At 40.2% G+C, this 18,756-nt stretch overlaps 1 protein-coding gene and 1 long non-coding RNA gene across 2 annotated transcripts; both read right to left on the bottom strand.

The window, feature by feature from the left end:
- Positions 1-809: 809 nt before the first annotated feature.
- LOC142657330 (uncharacterized) lies at positions 810-2,152 on the bottom strand. Its single transcript, XR_012849898.1, has 4 exons — positions 2,051-2,152; positions 1,424-1,558; positions 1,223-1,304; positions 810-1,135 (listed from the first exon to the last, which is right to left on the bottom strand). It is a non-coding gene; the product is annotated as an uncharacterized LOC142657330 (long non-coding RNA).
- A 661-nt stretch (positions 2,153-2,813) lies between these two features.
- On the bottom strand, positions 2,814-6,135 carry LOC142657331 (phosphatidylinositol polyphosphate 5-phosphatase type IV-like). Its single transcript, XM_075832357.1, has 7 exons — positions 5,659-6,135; positions 4,864-4,955; positions 4,544-4,668; positions 4,147-4,266; positions 3,472-3,567; positions 3,195-3,356; positions 2,814-3,013 (listed from the first exon to the last, which is right to left on the bottom strand). Exons 1-7 carry the CDS (start codon positions 5,971-5,973, stop codon positions 2,844-2,846), a joined length of 1,080 nt encoding a protein of 359 aa, XP_075688472.1. The 5' UTR covers positions 5,974-6,135; the 3' UTR covers positions 2,814-2,843.
- Between the last annotated feature and the right edge of the window lie 12,621 nt (positions 6,136-18,756).

Raw genomic sequence — 18,756 nt, forward strand, 5'->3', positions numbered from 1 at the left:
GGGCGGGGGGGAGGGGGGCACTATGTCGACCGACGAAGCACCCGTCGACATAGGCCTAGGGGACCTGCTGGGACCACCGCATGACTGTGCAGCAGTCACAGCACCCCTCATAGCAACGGGGCTAGGGCTCAGTCGAACCGGAGGGCGTGTAACGCGCTGCGGCCTACCTCGGGTAGCCGCTCCCGACTGTTCCGTGCCCCGCTCAGATCCTCGCTTCTCTCCTTCCTCCAACAGGGATTCCAGCCAGGCAGGTCCCTCCGACGCTACCCGCTGTGCCACCTTCCGCAACAGTTCTTCTGCCATCTTCTTGAAAGAACACGCTCTGAATCTCCACAGCAGCAGCAAAGGTGTTTCTTCCACTGCAGCTTGAAGGTAAGAGGGCTTCCTGCTCCAAACCCCTGCCTTATATCTTCTTAACCACGCCCCTCTTACCCCTTGTTGACCAATCCTGGTCCTGGGCATTATTTTAAACCGTTCCATCCTTTCTTAACCCCTTGCAGTCCCTGACACTCTCCCTAGGCGCTTCAGTGTCTACAAAACAACTATCAAATATATCAATATTTTACATCTCCTGTCACTTTTTGTCCAACACAGGATCTAATCCAGTACATATGGCGGCACGTTCCATACTCTCTGTATTGTGTACATATGATACAATGTCCTGTCACCTACCACTGGATTAAACGCGATGTCACACAAATAGCGCTGTGAAGGGTCGGATAAGTGAATTGTATACACTGTGGTAAGTTGTAGCCGGGCACTGAACACAATAATAAATACCAGTCACACTTATGAATTGATGTTAAAGATTTATTTAAGGTTTTTGTGGATCAAAATATATAATGGTAAAGATGATGTTATACAAGATTCAGCAAAAACAATGGAAGATGTCACAGTATATACTGTAGTATCAGTAAGTGGTGGGAAATCTGTATTCCAGAGACACAGGAAGAGATGACATGTTCTCCTGTTCTGGGCCTGGTCTTCTGGGTAACATTGATGCACCGGTAACCACACTGATGTCTCTTCTGTGACAGATGTAGAAAATTTTAAGTCTCGCCATTGGAATACTTGTAAGATGGCGGGTTGTTATTGGCATTGATGTTGATGGTCTGTTTGTATCTGCTGACTTTTTCTGGGGGGAGAAGCACACAATCCTATTAAATATTCATCATTCAGGCTGCTTACCAAATATAGAGGGGACATATCTAGAGGAACTTACCTTTCTATCAGCAATGATGGCGGCTCCTCCGGTCACAGGGAGCGCAGTTCTCACCAGATATACTGCGGAATTGATGTTTATGCTGCAAGAGAAATATTTGCTATTAATGCTCAACTAATGTGTGTTTCTTGGCAGTCACAAAATCTAGAAGAGGTTTTATTGTGGATTTTCCTATTTGATCCTAGGGGTTACACTACAAACCTTGAAGATGATTGATCCAAGCGATGGGTTGGATCTAAAGCTGCGCTGTTCAGGATGTTACAGGAACTTTCTGATGTTCACAAAGGTGGAATCATTGTTTTATGCACCTGAGATGGTAAATGTTCCTTAGGAGTCCTGCAAGATGCCAAGTAATGTCTTACATCAATAACAATGTTCCTTGTATCTATCATGTAGTTTCTGCCGCTTACGGCACTTTTCTAAAAAAGTGGACAGAGAGTAGCTGAAGCAGCAGAGTCCCCAGCGGCCGACACATTTATCATAATAACATGGATTATTAGTTATTAAGGTGTGGGCCTTTTAATAAATTAGGCACATTTTACTCCATGTTTTTTTATATTAAGACCGGTGTATGAAACGTCAGTCTTAATGAATTCCCACCAATCTATTATACTACATACACGCTTACAGTTTTCTTCTAAAACCCATAACCTTCATTTAGAAATTAAATAAATATCTGAATACAAGAAAATTGAACTAGAAGATAGAATGACTTATTTACAATTTCTTTATGTTGGTTGATAAAATCAATTACTGATACAGAGGAAGACTTAAGAGATGGAAGAACATTCTCACATCAAACATAATAGACAAGTACAATGCTCTCACCTTATGTGCTGTAAGGACATGAACAGACGCAGCTACTTTTTTTGTCCTAACCTCCTAATGCCCTTCAAATAGATCTTGCGGTCAAAGCGTCCACCAGCCAATGGGATGCTGGAATGAGAAATATATTGATGTAAGACATATGATAATGTTAGCAGGTAACCACACAATAATTGTTTTGTTTCACATTCTAGATTACTCCAGTACTGTCACCCAGGTATACAGCCACCTACCCCAAAGTGTGAGCTCTGGCTATAAGGCCCATGTAGTAATGGCGGCTACTGAAAGAATCATACCAACAACATGGAGGAAATCATGACTTACTTATCTGAACCAGGTCTGAGCTTTACTTCAAAGATACCAAAAACGGGTCGGTGGTCTGAGGTCTTCAAAACAGGGCAAGAGTCGTATTTCAGGACTCGCACATCTCCCTCGTATTGGCTTTTAAACAACACCCTGTCCTGTAGAGGTCATAAAAATAACAAATATCATCAGTGCAATCATATTATAATTTATTTATAAACCTCATAGCATCATAGACTGAACATTTCGGCCTATTTTATTTAAGTAATATAAATTTTGAGACTTTCTTGCATTTAAGTTTTGACTTGGTCACTCAGATTTAATGAAATAAGTATCTTTGAGCCATGCTAGGCGAAGACATATTACACTGGGAGACGATGACAAACTCACTACAAGTAAAATGGACTGGATGCTTTGTTCTTAAGAATTTTTCCTTCATCTATAATAACAATTCATTACCTTGCGCGAGGGGATTTATTATATGAAAATCTAATCATGAAATGTATTCTTTCTTTAGCTCTGTAGACCTGGAAATAAGATATCTTACCGTATATGATGGGACTCTCTGCTTTTCTGATGTATCGTAGGTGTCTGTGCCAATGTCGAACTTATATGTAGGAAGGAATTCTATGGTGTGCTCCTTAAACCCTACAAATATGGACCCTTAAATTAAAAGAAAAAAAAACATGTCAGTATTAAAAACATGTGCAAGAGATGTAGGGCTATATAAGAATGTGGAGAACATATGAACCATCATGACAGTGATTTGTATTGATCTGTCGAGGTGTATGTGGTAATAATACAGGCTGAGGAGTGATAGAGATCTGTCTACTAGTAAATGTACCGTTGTTCTTGGCTTCATTCAGATGGTCGTGTTTGAGGAGACTGGACATATCTCTTCCTTTAATGTTCTTCAGAAGAGATTCCACGTTTTTTCTGTCCTCTTTCAGTTGAAAATTGAGGTCCCCAAACCAAAAAACTCGATCAAAGCGGCTGGTGACGTCCACTGTAGAATGAGATAAACACAGGACACAGTTAGACGACGTGACTGCATTAGAGTCAATGGAGATAAATAGAGAGATAAAGGAATCGATAGGTTCAACCACATAAGTAATACTCACAGGCATTGGAGTTTATTCTTTCCGGAATAATTTGAGGCAGACGGAGACCCTCGGTGATAGTTTTATAGTCCTGGATCCTCTTGTAGACTGCCCCAACTGCCAGCAAAAATATACATATCAGTAAATATGACCTCTTGGAATTTAGGACAACCACCATATTTAAGTTTTCTTTGACAATAGGTTTCTTTATCCTATATTATCTAGGTATCGTATCTATTTCTTGGGCTGTGTAGTCTGAATGTTCCCTCAACAATCAATTTTTTACAAATAGTATTTATATTAATTGGATTTCTATTGACATTTTAGAAGATGAGACTGGTGGAGTTCCATGATCTGGGTCCGCACTCTGTACACCAGACACACTGATATTTCTATTACTGTAAATCTAAGACACAATCATTTTCATGACAGAGGATAATGTATTTCTATAGCATTCTGTAGAGGACATTAGGCCGTTTATCCTTCCAGTATTATTCTCTCATTATATAGAATAAGTTTGATGGATTAGAAGAAGTTTGACCAAATGAGGAAGAACTTTTAATTTTACACCAAAACATCAATAGTACAGATCTTTTCATGTCATCTCATATATTCCAACTTATTATTATTAAACAGCAGCACTTTTATATACAATAACACTGTACATAGTCATATATTAAAAACAGACATACTTACATCTCATATGGGAATTAATAAACAGGAATGATGTCCCAAAGATGGTGAAGGCAACACCCAAGGCTCCTTTAGTTTTGACATGGTGGAATAGCCTGGTTGTTACATGGGTGTGCTCTACCTCTGTATAAGAAATGAAACACAAGAAGAAGGGTTAGTGGTTAATAGTATAACATGCAACAATGAAACAGAGATAGTTTCCTATTAAACGCTGGAAATATTACTACAACACCATTTCACACTTTGTAACTGTGGAGTAAACTATCAGATCTCCAATACTCCACAGTGAAGAATCTGAGAGTCGAGATTGCAGACATCTAGTTCTAATGACTAAATAATAAGTTCAAACTAATGACTTCAATTAGGACTTATTATGTAAATGTAAGAAAGTGAATCTTACCTGAGCAGAACCAGATCAGTTCCCGTCGAATAAAGATGGTGAGATACAGGACTCCGAGCCCGGATGAATGGTATAGCACGTAGTGTGGACCAAGAGTCTCTTGTAATTTTATTTCCCATTCCCGTCTACAAGAAGACACAATTTCAAGTTTACATATTAATAAATTACACCAGATTAAAATATTGAACTCATTTATTAAATAATCAATATTATAACCTCTGGGGTTAAATAGGAAAATTTATCAAGAGAGAATTTCAATCAGCCGACCTGTAGTCCATCTGCAGACATAGACTGTTGTAAGACAACCTGAGAAGACTTACCTGTTTGGACATCCTTCCTGAACGCCAATTACGTAAATGTCTTTGGAGTCATCTGATGGCAACAGCAGATCCTCTAGATTTTGTGGGAACTCCTGCTCAAAATATGAAGATATTAATAATGTATACACAGAGCACCAACCAAACTGACATCTTCTATATCACCTACAAAAAATTATATCTGATCGAATTGGATTTTAGTCTTTATAGACTATGGCCAGTGCTGCAGTCTTAGGATCAGAGGCATTGCCATTCCAAAGACATAGATTATTAGTTTGACAGTTTGCAGTGTGTGCAGCAACATTGATTGGCCCAAATGTTTAGAAAATTTGGGCCTAGGGTAGTATATAATATGTCTATCTCATATCCAACTGCAAATTTATCCAACTTTAGGCTATGTTCACACAGAGTATTTTGCAGGAGGAATATCTGCCTCAAAATTCCGTTTGGAAGAGTTTTTCGCTGCGTTTTTCGCCTGCGGCCATTGAGCGCCGCGGGCATAAAACACCGCGAATTACGCTTTCTCTGCCTCCCATTGAAGTCAATGGGAGGTCAGAGGCGGAAGCGCCCGAAGAAAGGGCATGTCGCTTCTTTTTACCGCGAGGCAGTTTTACTGCTCGCGGAAAAAAGACGCCGACGCCTCCCATTGAAATCAATGGGAGGCATTTTCGGGCCGTTTTTGCCGAGTTTTGCAACGCGGTTTCCACGTAAAAAAACTTGGCAAAATACTCCGTGTGAACATAGCCTTAGATCAGATACACTCATGGTTCACAATAGATATTGTATGTTACTTCTCACCTTTCCCTCCATATTCCAGGTGGCAACGTATAATCTCAGCCGTCTATTTGGGAAACAGCGATCCAGTTCTTTAGCGCCAATCACAGCGCTGCTGCCCAAGCTCCTGATTGCGCTCTTCTTGGCGTTCTTTGAGCCAATGTCACAAGGTTTGCTGTGACTTGGATCGCTGCATTTTTCGGCTGGCATATCTTTGATGTTGGAAAACTTCTGGAGTGAGATGTTAGGTTCCTCCATAGTTGGTATCTCTTTCATCAGATTTCCATTATCAGGAATCTGAGACACATGATATTTTTTTGATTTTTTCCAAAAGGGCATGGTTGGTTAATAACCCGGGTGCAAAACTGCACCAATGTCCGTGGTAGAAAACCAGGCGACAGTAAAGATTGAATTTAACTAATCGCCTCTAGTTCTCTGAAAATAGGACAAATCGCTGACCGTAAAAGCAACACAGTAATCCAACAGTGTCAATCCAACAGCAAGATCTAGAATGACCAGAAAAAGAAGTAGTTAGGGAAAACTTAAAGAAAACCAGCTGGAGAAATTAGTTATAAAAGGGGTATTCCAAGTACAGGATCTAGACAATCAGAAGTGTTTGAAGATCACATTGCTTGGGGTCTTGGGGCTCGGACCCCCTGTGAATGACATTGCTTGGGGTTTGGATTTTGGAACAATGTATTGGTTGTTGAATTGACCATACGGTATGACATTTCCGGGGTTTATGTCATTTTTATATGAGATACTAACTATAATTTAGAACCTCTGTAGTTTGTTATAGACATTATTACATTTTATATATATATATATATATATATATATTAATGAAAAATGACAATTGCTTTTGAGGATACAGGATTAGGGGGTCAGGGCTGTTCTTAAGAAATCACTTCCCTAACATTTTTATATTAGTAATTATTATTATTATTATTATTAATAATAATAATAATAATAATAATTGTGTATTTTACACAAATAGAAAACCTCAAATACATAATTAGTAATTCCCTAGTAAATATTTATTACGTGAATTACTCCTGTTATAAACTGAAGGGTTCCAATAATAAGTTCTCAGGGCTGCAGGACATTCACATTCCTTTTCTTTGAGGTTGCTTTATCAATTTACCAGCAGAATACAGATGGCAATTTTTGTCTGCAAGCTGCATTCTGTCTCTGGAGCAGAAGTCACAGGCCGCCATATTGCCATTTAGCAACTTCTTAGTATATTAGTATAACTATTCCAAATATAAACTAAACTTTAAATGGCAGACACAGCAGAATTGTACCTAAGAATAAAATATTCATAAAGAAACTGATAGATGAGACTCATCTAGAGACGTAGTGCTGATAGAGTACTTACCGGTCACATCCAACTGATGAGTGACAGCTCTGTGGCCAGCATCATAGTATACACCCACGCTCTGTGACATCACAATAGCTATACCCGGGGTGAGCTGCTTTTATGACCTCACCCATAATTTGCATATTTCAATATGTATTTATCATTATTTTTAATAGTAGTGACATCACAATACATAAGCCCAAAATACACTATGTGGCCAAAAGATGTGGACAGCTGACCCTTTACACCATTATAAGCTTGTGGTACTTCCCATTACAAAGCCATGGATGTTAATATGAAGTTGGGCCCCCTTTTGTGGCTATAACTTCTTCTGACAAGGCTTTCCACAAGATTTTGTAGCGTGTTTGTTGGAATTTTTGCCCATTTAATTAAAAGAGCATTTGTGAGTTCAGGCTCTGATGTTGGGGTCAGGGCTCTGTGCAGAGTGTCAAGTTCCTCCACACCAAACTTATCACTCCATGTCTTTATGGACCTTGCTTTGTGCAAAGGGGCAACGTCATACAGAAACAGGGAAGGGTCTTTACCAAACTAGTCTCACAAAGTCGGAAGCATGCAATGGTCTAAATAGTCTTTACATTACCATTCACTGGAAATAAAGGGCCTAGCCCAAACCATGATAAATAGCCCCAGACCAGTATCAATTCCCCACTAATAATTTTTATATCAATTGATCAAAATTCAGAATTGAATTAAATTGTAATTATTTCTGGTGAACCTAAATAATATAAGGAATTATAGTCCCCTAATATACAGTCCTCTAATATGAGCATATTGAAATTTCTCTTTTACAAGTGGTAAACATAATGATAATAAGGGAGCTCAAATTTTGGCCACTTACCCTGCAAATCTAAGATACTTGAGCAATTTAATTGCACACTAATACTAATACCATATTACTACCACTATCACACAATATCTTCTAGAGATGGAATAATTCAATGTTCCTAATAAAACAAATTAATTAGCGTGAAGTACAGATGTAGCATTGATAGATTACTTACCGGTCACATCCAACTGATAGTGACAGCTCTGTGACCAACATCATTGTTTATACCCAAGCTCTGTGACATCACAATAGCTATAACCGGTTTGAGCTGCTTTTATGAAAACACCCATAATTTACATATATCAGTATGGCTTTACCATTGGGAATATGAATTTGATGATACTGTATGATTTGTACCTCTAGAAAAGTTTAGTGTGATCTGTAATTTTTCCGGGTGTTTTCATCAATTGCTTTACTGTATAGAGTATTTTTTTATTGAAAATAATAAAATTGACGTTTTTAATGGGAACGTTCTCTGATGAATTCTTTATAGGGGATAAATGATCATTTCTGTCTGTGTGACATGGGGGAAATCATTTATATTATCTTAAAATATATAATTTTAGTTTTGAATTTTAATAAACCCTAAAGACCCCCATTAGAGGATGTGACTCTGCACCAGTAAGAACACGCTACATGCTGCATCTCCTGTGCTCAGCCCTCTTACTCCTTATAATCCTGAATACATACTGCTTCACAATTCCCCTACCAGCTTGTAATAGGCATCAGAACAGCTGTGGGCAGCCATTACCTCATGTACCATGTCCTGGAAAGGTAATAGAGGTGGTAAGAATCGATCTAGGCATCCTGAGACAAGACGGTCATACCTGATGTGAACGAATGCAGCATAAATTATACATATCATAGGCCTACCAGAGAGGGTAGAAGGCCAACAACCATATGTATTCATTAAAAATGGCTGCATTATATTTTTATGGATACCACAATCTCTGCTGCATTTATAGTCAAGAGAACTGAAGAATTCCTTCATAGTCTCTTCATCTGGGTCATTTCTCAGACAATTGATGGCCCATTTGGTAAACTGTAAAGACAGGGATTGGCTTTACTAAACATCAAGTAGTCATGGCAGTCAGAACTCCACAATCAGAAAGTGATAACATATCCTAATTGTATTCCCCCCACTTTATGAGATGTAAAACCACTTTAACCCATTAATGATGCAGCCTAGTTTGGGCCTTAAGGCTCAGACACCATTTTTCAAATCTGACCTGTGTCACTTTACCTGGTAATAACTTTGGAATGCTATTCTTTTATCCAAGCGATTCTGAGAATTTTTTCTCGTGACACATTGTACTTTATGTTAATAGTAAAATTTGGTCAATACCTTTAGTGTTTATTTGTGAAAAACACCTACATTTAGAGACATTTTTGAAAATTTTTGATTTTTCTAAATTTGAGTGTATCTGCTTGTAAGACAGATAGTAATACAACACAAAATAGTTACTAGTTAACATTTTGGAGCATGTATTTTTTTTTTTTTAAGAAATTCCATTATAATCCATTTTATTTCTGTAACACAGAAGGTTTTAACAGAGAAACTCAGCTCAATATTTATTGTTCAGATTCTGCAGCTTTTAAAAATGTCCCACATGTGGCCCTGGTGGACTGAAGCACAGGCCTCAGAAGCAAAGGAACACCTACTAGATTTTGGGGCCTCCTTTTTATTAGAATATATTTTAGGCACCATGTCATGTTTGAAGAGGTCTTGTGGTGCCAAAACATAGGAAACATTCCCAAAAAGACGCCATTTCGGGACTACACTCCCAAGGAATTAATCTGAGGGCATAGTAAGCATTTTAACACCACAGGTGTTTTGCTGAATTTATTGAAATTAGGTCATAGAAATTAAAATTGAAACATTTTTCACACAAAAAGTAGTTTCAGCTCCGATTTTTTTTCATTTTCACAAAGAATGAAAGAGAAAAAGAACACCAACATTTGTAAATCAAGTTCTCTCAAATACGATAATACCCCATATGTTGTCATACACTGCTGTTTGGACACACGGTAGGGCTCAGAATGGCAGGAGCACCGTTTGGCATGCAGATTTTGCTGGTTTGGTTTAAAGGTGGCATGTCGTATTTGCAGAGTTCCTTAGGTACCAGTACCGTAAAAACCTCTTGAGAAGTGACTCAATTTTGGAAAATAAAACCCTCAAGGAATTCACTAGGGGGGAAGTGAATAGTTTGACCCCACAGCTGTTTCATAGATTTTATTAGAATTAGGCAGTGAAAATGACAAATTAAATTTTTCCAAAAACAATGCTGTTTTAGCTCTAAATGTTTTATTTTTACAAGGGGTAATTGGAGAAAAAAGCACCACACAATTTTTTACTCAATTTCTCCTGAGTACAGCAATATCCCATATGTGGCCCTAAACAGCTGTTTGGGCACACGGCAGGGCTCTGAAGAGAAGGAGCGTCATTTGTCTGTAGGAGCGCAGATTTTGCTGGATTGGTGTTAGATTAAAGGAGTGAAAGAGCACCATGCGCATTTGAGGTCTATTTTAGTGATTTTTCCATAGCATTTGCCCCCAATTGCAGGACTCTGAGGTCAAATAGTAAAGCAAAAACTTCCAAGAAGTGACCCCATTTTTTAAAATACACCCCTCAAGGCATTTATTAAAGGGTGCAGTGCGTATGACCCAAATCTACTATTTTTACTAGAAAAATGTGCAGTGGATTTTCCGCTGATATGCCATTTACAGTGGAGGAAATAAGTATTTGATCCCTTGCTGATTTGGTAAGTTTGCCCACTGTCAAAGTCATGAACAGTCTAGAATTTTTAGGCTAGGTTCATTTTACCAGTGAGAGATAGATTATAAAAAAAAAAAAAAAAACATTGTCAAAATTATATATATTTATTTGCATTGTGCACAGAGAAATAAGTATTTGATCCCCTACCAACAATTAAGAGTTCAGCCTCCTCCAGACCAGTTACACGCTCCAAATCAACTTGGTGCCTGCATTAATGACAGCTGTCTTACATGGTCACCCGTATAAAAGACTCCTGTCCACAGACTCAATTAATCAGTCTGACTCTAACCTCTACAACATGGGCAAGACCAAAGAGCTTTCTAAGGATGTCAGGGACAACATCATAGACCTGCACAAGGCTGGAATGGGATACAAAACCATAAGTAAGACGCTGGGTGAGAAGGAGACAACTGTTGGTGCAATAGTAAGAAAATGGAAAACATACAAAATGACTGTCAATCGACATCGATCTGGGGCTCCATGCAAAATCTCACCTCGTGGGGTATCCTTGATCCTGAGGAAGGTGAGAGCTCAGCCGAAAACTACACGGGGGGAACTTGTTAATGATCTCAAGGCAGCTGGGACCACAGTCACCAAGAAAACCATTGGTAACACATTACGCTGTAATGGATTCAAATCCTGCAGTGCCCGCAAGGTCCCCCTGCTCAAGAAGGCACATGTACAGGCCCGTCTGAAGTTTGCAAATGAACATCTGGATGATTCTGAGAGTGATTGGGAGAAGGTGCTGTGGTCAGATGAGACTAAAATTGAGCTCTTTGGCATTAACTCAACTCGCCGTGTTTGGAGGAAGAGAAATGCTGCCTATGACCCAAAGAACACCGTCCCCACTGTCAAGCATGGAGGTGGAAACATTATGTTTTGGGGGTGTTTCTCTGCTAAGGGCACAGAACTACTTCACCGCATCAATGGGAGAATGGATGGAGCCATGTACCGTCAAATCCTGAGTGACAACCTCCTTCCCTCCACCAGAACATTAAAAATGGCTTGTGGCGGGGGGGGCGGAGCTTGCCGAGCAAGGTGATGGACGTGTAATCCCGGCGCTCCACACTACATCCACCGATTCCTCAGGATATTGCCCACTTTTTTCAGCTAAAATGGTGAAGACAGGTCGGGACAAGTCTAAGGAACATGCAGGTACCCCCAGATCCCATAAACAGTCGTCCGACATGGACAAATACTTCGGCAAAAAGATGCCGCCTGCAGAGAGCAGATCCAAGATGGCGCCGACATCTTCCCGCTGTGAACAGGGAGAGGATTCAGATAGCTCATGTGCGCCTTCAGACTCGGTGGGGGATGCAGACTCTGTACCGATATCTAGGGCTTATCTAAAGAAAACACTGCTCCAGGCACTTATGCCTGTGATGAAAGACTTATCAGACATCAAAACCGACATACATCACATTGGCCACAGAGTAATGGCGCTGGAGGAAGCTCACATTTCTACTGTTAAATTTGGTGCTTCAGTTCATCAGGAGCTGTCTGCTCATCACACGCACTTGAATAATCTATATCTTCACATGGAAGATCAGGAAAACCGTAGTAGACGGAGAAATGTCCGCCTTCGGGGTATCCCCGAGTCAATTGACCATGATGCCTTACCTGCTGTGGTGGATTCTATTTTTCGCTCATTAGTAGGTCCCGAGCTGGCTTTGGATATCACAGTAGAAAGGGTACATCGAGCCCTTCGTCCCAGGCCTGGGGCTGGCGAACCTCCACGTGACGTCATCTGTGGGATTTTGAGCTATGTTCACACGGCGGCCATTTTAAGAGCTGCAAGAGATGCTCCAGAAGTAGTGTATGAAGGGACTAAGATCTTACTCTTCCAAGACCTGGCTGCGAGCACATTGGCCAAACGCCGTATTCTGAAGCCGGTTACAGAGGCGCTACGCGCTAAGAAACTACCTGTTCGTTGGCTTTATCCATTCGGCCTTGCCACGATGAAAGATGGCAGTCAGATTACCATCCGCACACCTGGAGATCTGGACACTGCATGGAAAAAGCTGGGGATAGAGCCTATGGAGATTCCGTCCTGGATGCCAGTGGCGCTGGAATTGGGAATGCCTTCAGTGCAAGAACCGTGGCAACCTACTCCCAAGCCCAAGTCTCCGAGAGGCAAGAAGACGCGTATGGCAGAGGACACTTGAATGATGTCTTAAAGTGATTTAGTTTAAATTTCTTCACAGAAATGTTGGGATCGTTTGCATGTGTTGGGCATTATATTTTACCCATGTAAACCCAATACACTGTGGCAAATTCACCGTGATAAGGGGGAGGAAGGTGTATTATTGTTCTATTATGGGGTTGGAAGTGATTGTTATATCATGGGTAAAGTTGGCCATGACTTATACCCCCTATATATATATGTATTTCTCCCAACTCTCCAATATATTCATGCGGTGATTCAGTTTAGTATTAATATGTGGATCAGTATTCGGTTTATGTCTTACGAGTTATGAAGAATTGGTGCGATGTTTTGTACAAAATGGCAACTTTCTTCTCCCCCCCCCCCCTCTGGCAGGGGTTCTGTTGGATACTTAGTTGCATCATGATAGCACCTCCCATTTCCGGGATGATACGGAGGTTTCCTTTTGATACCATTCCTTATTGTTTTGTTACTATTCGTTTTATTGTTGATTTTGTCTTATCTCCCTGGTGGTGGCACTTAACAAACGTACCTGCAGTCAGGTTGGTTCTTAATGTAAAATATCATGGGTAGACTACGTATTTGCTCCTTCAATGTGAAGGGGTTGAACTCTCCTCAAAAGAGATCTCGTATTTTTAATTCCTTAAGGTTTAATACTCCGGATGTCTTAATGCTGCAAGAAACTCATTTCCGGCCTACACATATTCCAAACTTGTCTACGCAACCATATACACAATGGTTTCATAGCACTTACTCCTCCAAATCGAGGGGGGTTTCTATTGCTATACACAAAGACACTCCTTTTAAAGTAGAAGCTTCTTTGCTAGATCCTATGGGAAGGTATGTTTTCTTGAAGGGACACATCTCCAACACAAAGTTTACGATAGCAGCTGTATATGCACCTAATGTTGGACAATTGATGTGGTTGCATAAAACTCTTTGTTCTCTTAAAACGTTTAGTGAGGGATATCTTGTTTTTGGGGGAGACCTTAATGTATCTTTGGACTCTGCTCTGGATTCCACCACATCTAGTACGAGGTTTTCCATATCTGCTATGCGTCGCCTTAAACTTATCTTGTCACAACTAGGGATAGTAGATGCCTGGCGTGTTAAGAATCCGTCCTTAAAAGACTTTACTTTTTACTCTACACCACATGAGACTTATCATAGAATTGACTATATATTCATTCCTATGGTCCTTGTTCCCTCGTTACTTCAAGCGGATATAGGAAGTATTACGGTTTCAGACCATGCTCCGATATCGCTTTCCTTAGAATTGTTTAATTTACCTCGTAAGGAATGGACCTGGAGATTGAATGATACCATTATTGCAAACAAAGAGCATAGTCAAGCACTTGCCCTAAAAATAGAGGAATTCTATGGCTTTAATGATACTCCGCAAATCTCTAGACCAATTCTCTGGGAGACGCAAAAAGCCTTTATGAGGGGAGAACTTATTGCCCTGTCCTCACGTGTTAAAAAACAAAGGAATGCTCAAATTCTAGACTTACTCCATAAGATAACTCAAATGGAATTATCGCATAAAAACTCTAACTCGACTGAGGATTATAGGGAATTAAGTCAGTTACGTCAGGAACTTAAGGACCATATGAATGTAAAAGCGGCTAAGGCTTTTTTGGCTGCTCAAAGTCACATGTATCTTCATGGAGACAAAGGCTCCAAATTGATGACCCGTCTGATCCGACAAAAACAGTCCAAAACATTTATTGAGACCATAAAAGATGACAAAGGGGCGAGGGTGACTACCACTCCGCTTATAGCACAGACCTTTCAATCCTTTTACTCTTCCCTGTATAATTTGGGAAACTCGGTGGGGAATTCGGGGTTGACACCACAGGAGAAGACTGGCAAAATAGGGAGTTTTTTAGATTCTATCTCGGTACCTGGCCTCTCTGAGTTGGACTGTGGAGAGCTCCTGGCGCCTATCACTAAAGAGGAGGTTGAGAAAGTGTTGCATTCAATACCATCTGGGAAAAGCCCGGGGCCTGATGGTCTACCTATTTCGTTCTATAAAAAATTTAGTCAGCAATTAATACCGAAGTTTGTGGAAGTATGTAACTCTCTGATGAAGGGTGCTTCATTACCTAAGCAAGCATTGGAAGCTTTTATAACTATTCTTCCTAAAGAGGGGAAGGATCTGAAATGCTGTGGGAGCTAAAGGCCTATCTCGCTCTTGAATTGTGATGTGAAGTGGTGGGCTAAAATTCTGTCTCTTCGCATTCAACCACTATTGCCGAAATACTAATAAATGAAGAACAGGTGGGATTTGTGAAGGGACGGGAAGGTAGGCACAATGTGAGCAGGGTATTGCACGCTATATGTCAAATAAGGCGTCGGGGGCACTCTATGGTCCTTCTTGGTACTGACGCAGAGAAGGCGTTTGATAGGGTCTGTTGGGAGTACATGAGAGCTACCTTACTTAAATTTAATTTTCCTCCTGTATTTATTGATGCCATATTTTCTCTATATACCTCCCCATCTGCTAGAATTCAAGTGAACGGTTCTTTGTCAGATTACTTTTCTATTACAAATGGAACACGTCAAGGTTGCCCCTTGTCCCCGTCTCTGTTCTGTATGGTGATGGAGACATTACTGGCGAAATTACGACAGACCGTTGGGATTGAAGGATTGAAGATAGGGAGTTATACTCATAAACTGGCAGCCTTTGCAGATGATTTGCTATTGATGATTACAAATCCACTTGAGGCCTTTGCAAAAATAATAGATGTTTTTAATGAATTTGGAGAGATATCTAACTTTAAGATTAATTATGATAAGTCGGAGGCCTTGGGCATTAATGTACCGGTTGGTCAGCTCTTGGTTCTGAAATCTATGTCGCCCTTTAAATGGCCTTCGCAGGCTATTAAATACTTGGGGATAATGATTTCAGCTGATGCGTCCCAGCTTTTCGTACTTAATTTTAAACCCCTCCTCTCCAAGATTCATAGATATATTTCCCAATTGAACATACCTTATGTCTCTTGGATAGGACGGAAAAATTTATTGGCGACTTATGTGCTCCCACAGATCCTATACATGCTGCAGAGTCTGCCTATTGAGCTACCAAATAGCTTTTTCAACAGTTTCAGGAGTCTTTTTGTTAAGTTCTTGTGGAAGGAGAAGCATCCCCGGTTGGCTTATCGGCTCCTTACTCTTAAAAAAGCGCAAGGAGGGATGGCATTGCCTGATTTAAAGACATACTATGAAGCGGTCCAATTGTCTCGATGGTCACAACTAGCTAATTTGTCTATAGGGGCTCTTCATCTGGATATGGAAAGAGCGCTCCTCTCGGAGGACTTAGCTCACTTGCTGTGGGTGAAATTACCATTACCTCCACCAAAGGTATTGGTGACTAGGGGAATGCTTAAAGTTTGTCATAAATCGGGTGCTCTGGCCATGTCTAGTGGAAATCTTTCTTTATTGGCTCCGTTGGCTGTTCTACCACATTATGTAAATAAAACGCAAAGTATGAGTTCTTCAATGTGGCAGACACTTAAAACTTATAAAGTAGCGGAGATATTAGATGCAGAAGTTCTACCTGAGTTGGAGGCTCTTAGGACAAGACTTAGGGGAAATGAACCGAATCCTTCTCTTCATAAGGTTAAGGTCTCCTTTCTACATCAACTTAATTTTAAATCAGTATGTCGTAAATTTTTGTCAACTAATGTAAGCTCATATCCGGACCCCACGTGGCTTGAAAATTATTCTCTTTTACCCAATACCCCGACTAAGCCTCTGTCTAAGATACATTCTGGTCTCCTCCTACAACGAGCTCCATCTAAACCACACTTCATTAGAGAATGGGAAGTCGAGCTGGGCTCTATTTTCTCGCAAATGGAGATTGATCTGATACTCTCTCACTCTCACGGGTTCTCTAGATGTGTGAGGTACCAGGAAAATTCGTACAAATTGGTGACAAGATGGTATAGGACACCTGCTTATCTTTATAGAATACATCTAGTTAGCACAGACGTTTGTTGGAGATGTGGCCTGGAGACAGGGACGCTTACACACATATTGTGGTCTTGTCCTAAAATTAAGAATTTCTGGAGGGAGGTGGAAATAGCTATAGGCAAGATAACAGGAAATAATATCCGGTTAACTGGTTCTGTTGTGGTTACCTGTGAAAGATTTTACGCCTTCGAAAAAGAATTTGATAACTTTCCTGGTGTCCACTGCAAAACTTCTAATTCCCTTGTATTGGAGGAAAACAGATCCCCCTACGATAGAGGTCTGGTGGTCTAAAATGCATCAACTATATAGACTTGAGGAGTTGGTAGACTGGAATACTTTCACAAGGGACAGCTTTCTTAAGACATGGCAACTATGGAAGCAATACTTAGAACAATTATCCAGGAACAATTCCAGAAGCCCTGTTTTGCTTAGGTAAATTAATACATGGGGATTACGGGATGAATAATTTCTATACCATGATACTGGATTTATTTTGACGGACGAGACCAGGGACGTTGCAAGGTGCTGACATTCCATAATTTTTCCACCACCAGGGAGACTGTATTTTTTTGTACTGTATCTATCCTTTTATGTAATTATTACTTTCTTTCCTTTACTTTGTGTTTTTATAAGCACACAGTAGGTTACTGATAATTGATTTGTAAAGCATGTCTCTGTTTTTTCTTTCACATTATATTTCATGAAGATATGTCGGGAATTATCCCATTCGCTCAGAGACAATTTTTTCTAAAGATACTTGGACTTATGTAACCTGCTACATTGTAAGAATGTTATTACGATGGATGTAAGGACTGTTTTATATGGTTGTTTTATATGTTAATACCCTTAATAAAAGAGAATTTATAAAAAAAAAAAAATGGCTCGTGGCTGGGTCTTCCAGCACGACAATTACCCGAAACATACAGCCAAGGCAACAAAGGAGTGGCTCAAAAAGAAGCACATTAACCCCTTCCCGCTCCTTGACGTACTATTACGTCATGGCAGCTGTATCGTTCGCGCTCCATGCCGTAATAGTACGTCTCGGGAGTAACGGCCGTTTCGGCCGTCCTCCCGACACATACAGGAGCTGTGACGCTGCTGTCTTGTTCAGCAGCTGTCACAGCTCCTACAGCAGGGACCGATCGCGATGTCCCCGCTGATTAACCCCTTAAAAGCCGCGTTCTATAGAGATCGCGGCTTTTTAGGGGTTAAGCTGCCATCGCCGGCCTGCTACGCGATAGCGGCCGGCGATGGTGACTATGGCAACCGGACACCAAACAATGGCGTCCGGCTATGCCATAGACGGAAGCCTAGTGGGTCCTGACAACGTCAGGACCCACTATGCTTGCTGTCAGTGAGTAGCTGACAGTTCTAATACACTGCACTACGCATGTAGTGCAGTGTATTAGAATAGCGATCAGAGCCTCCTGCCCTCATGTCCCCTAGTGGGACAAAGTAATAAAGTAAAAAAAAAGTTATAAAAAGATGTGTAAAAATAAGAAAATAAAAGATTTAAAAGTAATAAAAGTAAAAATCCCCCCTTTTCCCTTATCAGTCCTTTATTATTAATAAAAATATATAAACAAACAAATAAACTATACATAATTGGTATCGCCGCGTCCGTAACGGCCTGATCTACAAAATTATTTCGTTATTTATCCCGCGCGGTGAACGCCGTAAAATAAAATAATAATAAACCGAACCACAATCACAATTCTTTGGTCACTTCACCTCCAAAAAAATGGAATAAAAAGAGATCAAAAAGTCGCATGTACCTAAAAATGGTACTGATCGAAACTACAGTTCGTTACGCAAAAAATAAGTCCTCGCACGGCTTTATTGATTGAAAAATAAAAACGTTCTGGCTCTTAGAATAAGGCAACACAAAAAGTGAATGATTGTTTACAAAACGTATTTTATTGTGCAAACGCCATAAGACATAAAAAAAAACTATAAACATAGGGTATCGCCGTAATCGTATCGCCCCGCAGAATAAAGTG

This window comes from Rhinoderma darwinii, chromosome 7 (genome assembly GCF_050947455.1).
Source record: "Rhinoderma darwinii isolate aRhiDar2 chromosome 7, aRhiDar2.hap1, whole genome shotgun sequence".
Lineage (NCBI taxonomy): Eukaryota > Metazoa > Chordata > Amphibia > Anura > Rhinodermatidae > Rhinoderma > Rhinoderma darwinii.

What these genes read in the sequence shown, in the direction of transcription:
- LOC142657331 (XM_075832357.1), bottom strand. Translation starts at nt 5,973, where the DNA reads ATGCCCTTTTGGAAAAAATCAAAAAAATATCATGTGTCTCAGATTCCT. An exon ending in CCTGGAATATGGAGGGAAAG is followed by an intron (nt 4,956 to 5,658) that starts GTGAGAAGTAAC and finishes TATTTTGAGCAG; the next exon opens with GAGTTCCCACAAAATCTAGA. An exon ending in GAATGAAGCCAAGAACAACG is followed by an intron (nt 3,014 to 3,194) that starts GTACATTTACTA and finishes TTTTAATTTAAG; the next exon opens with GGTCCATATTTGTAGGGTTT.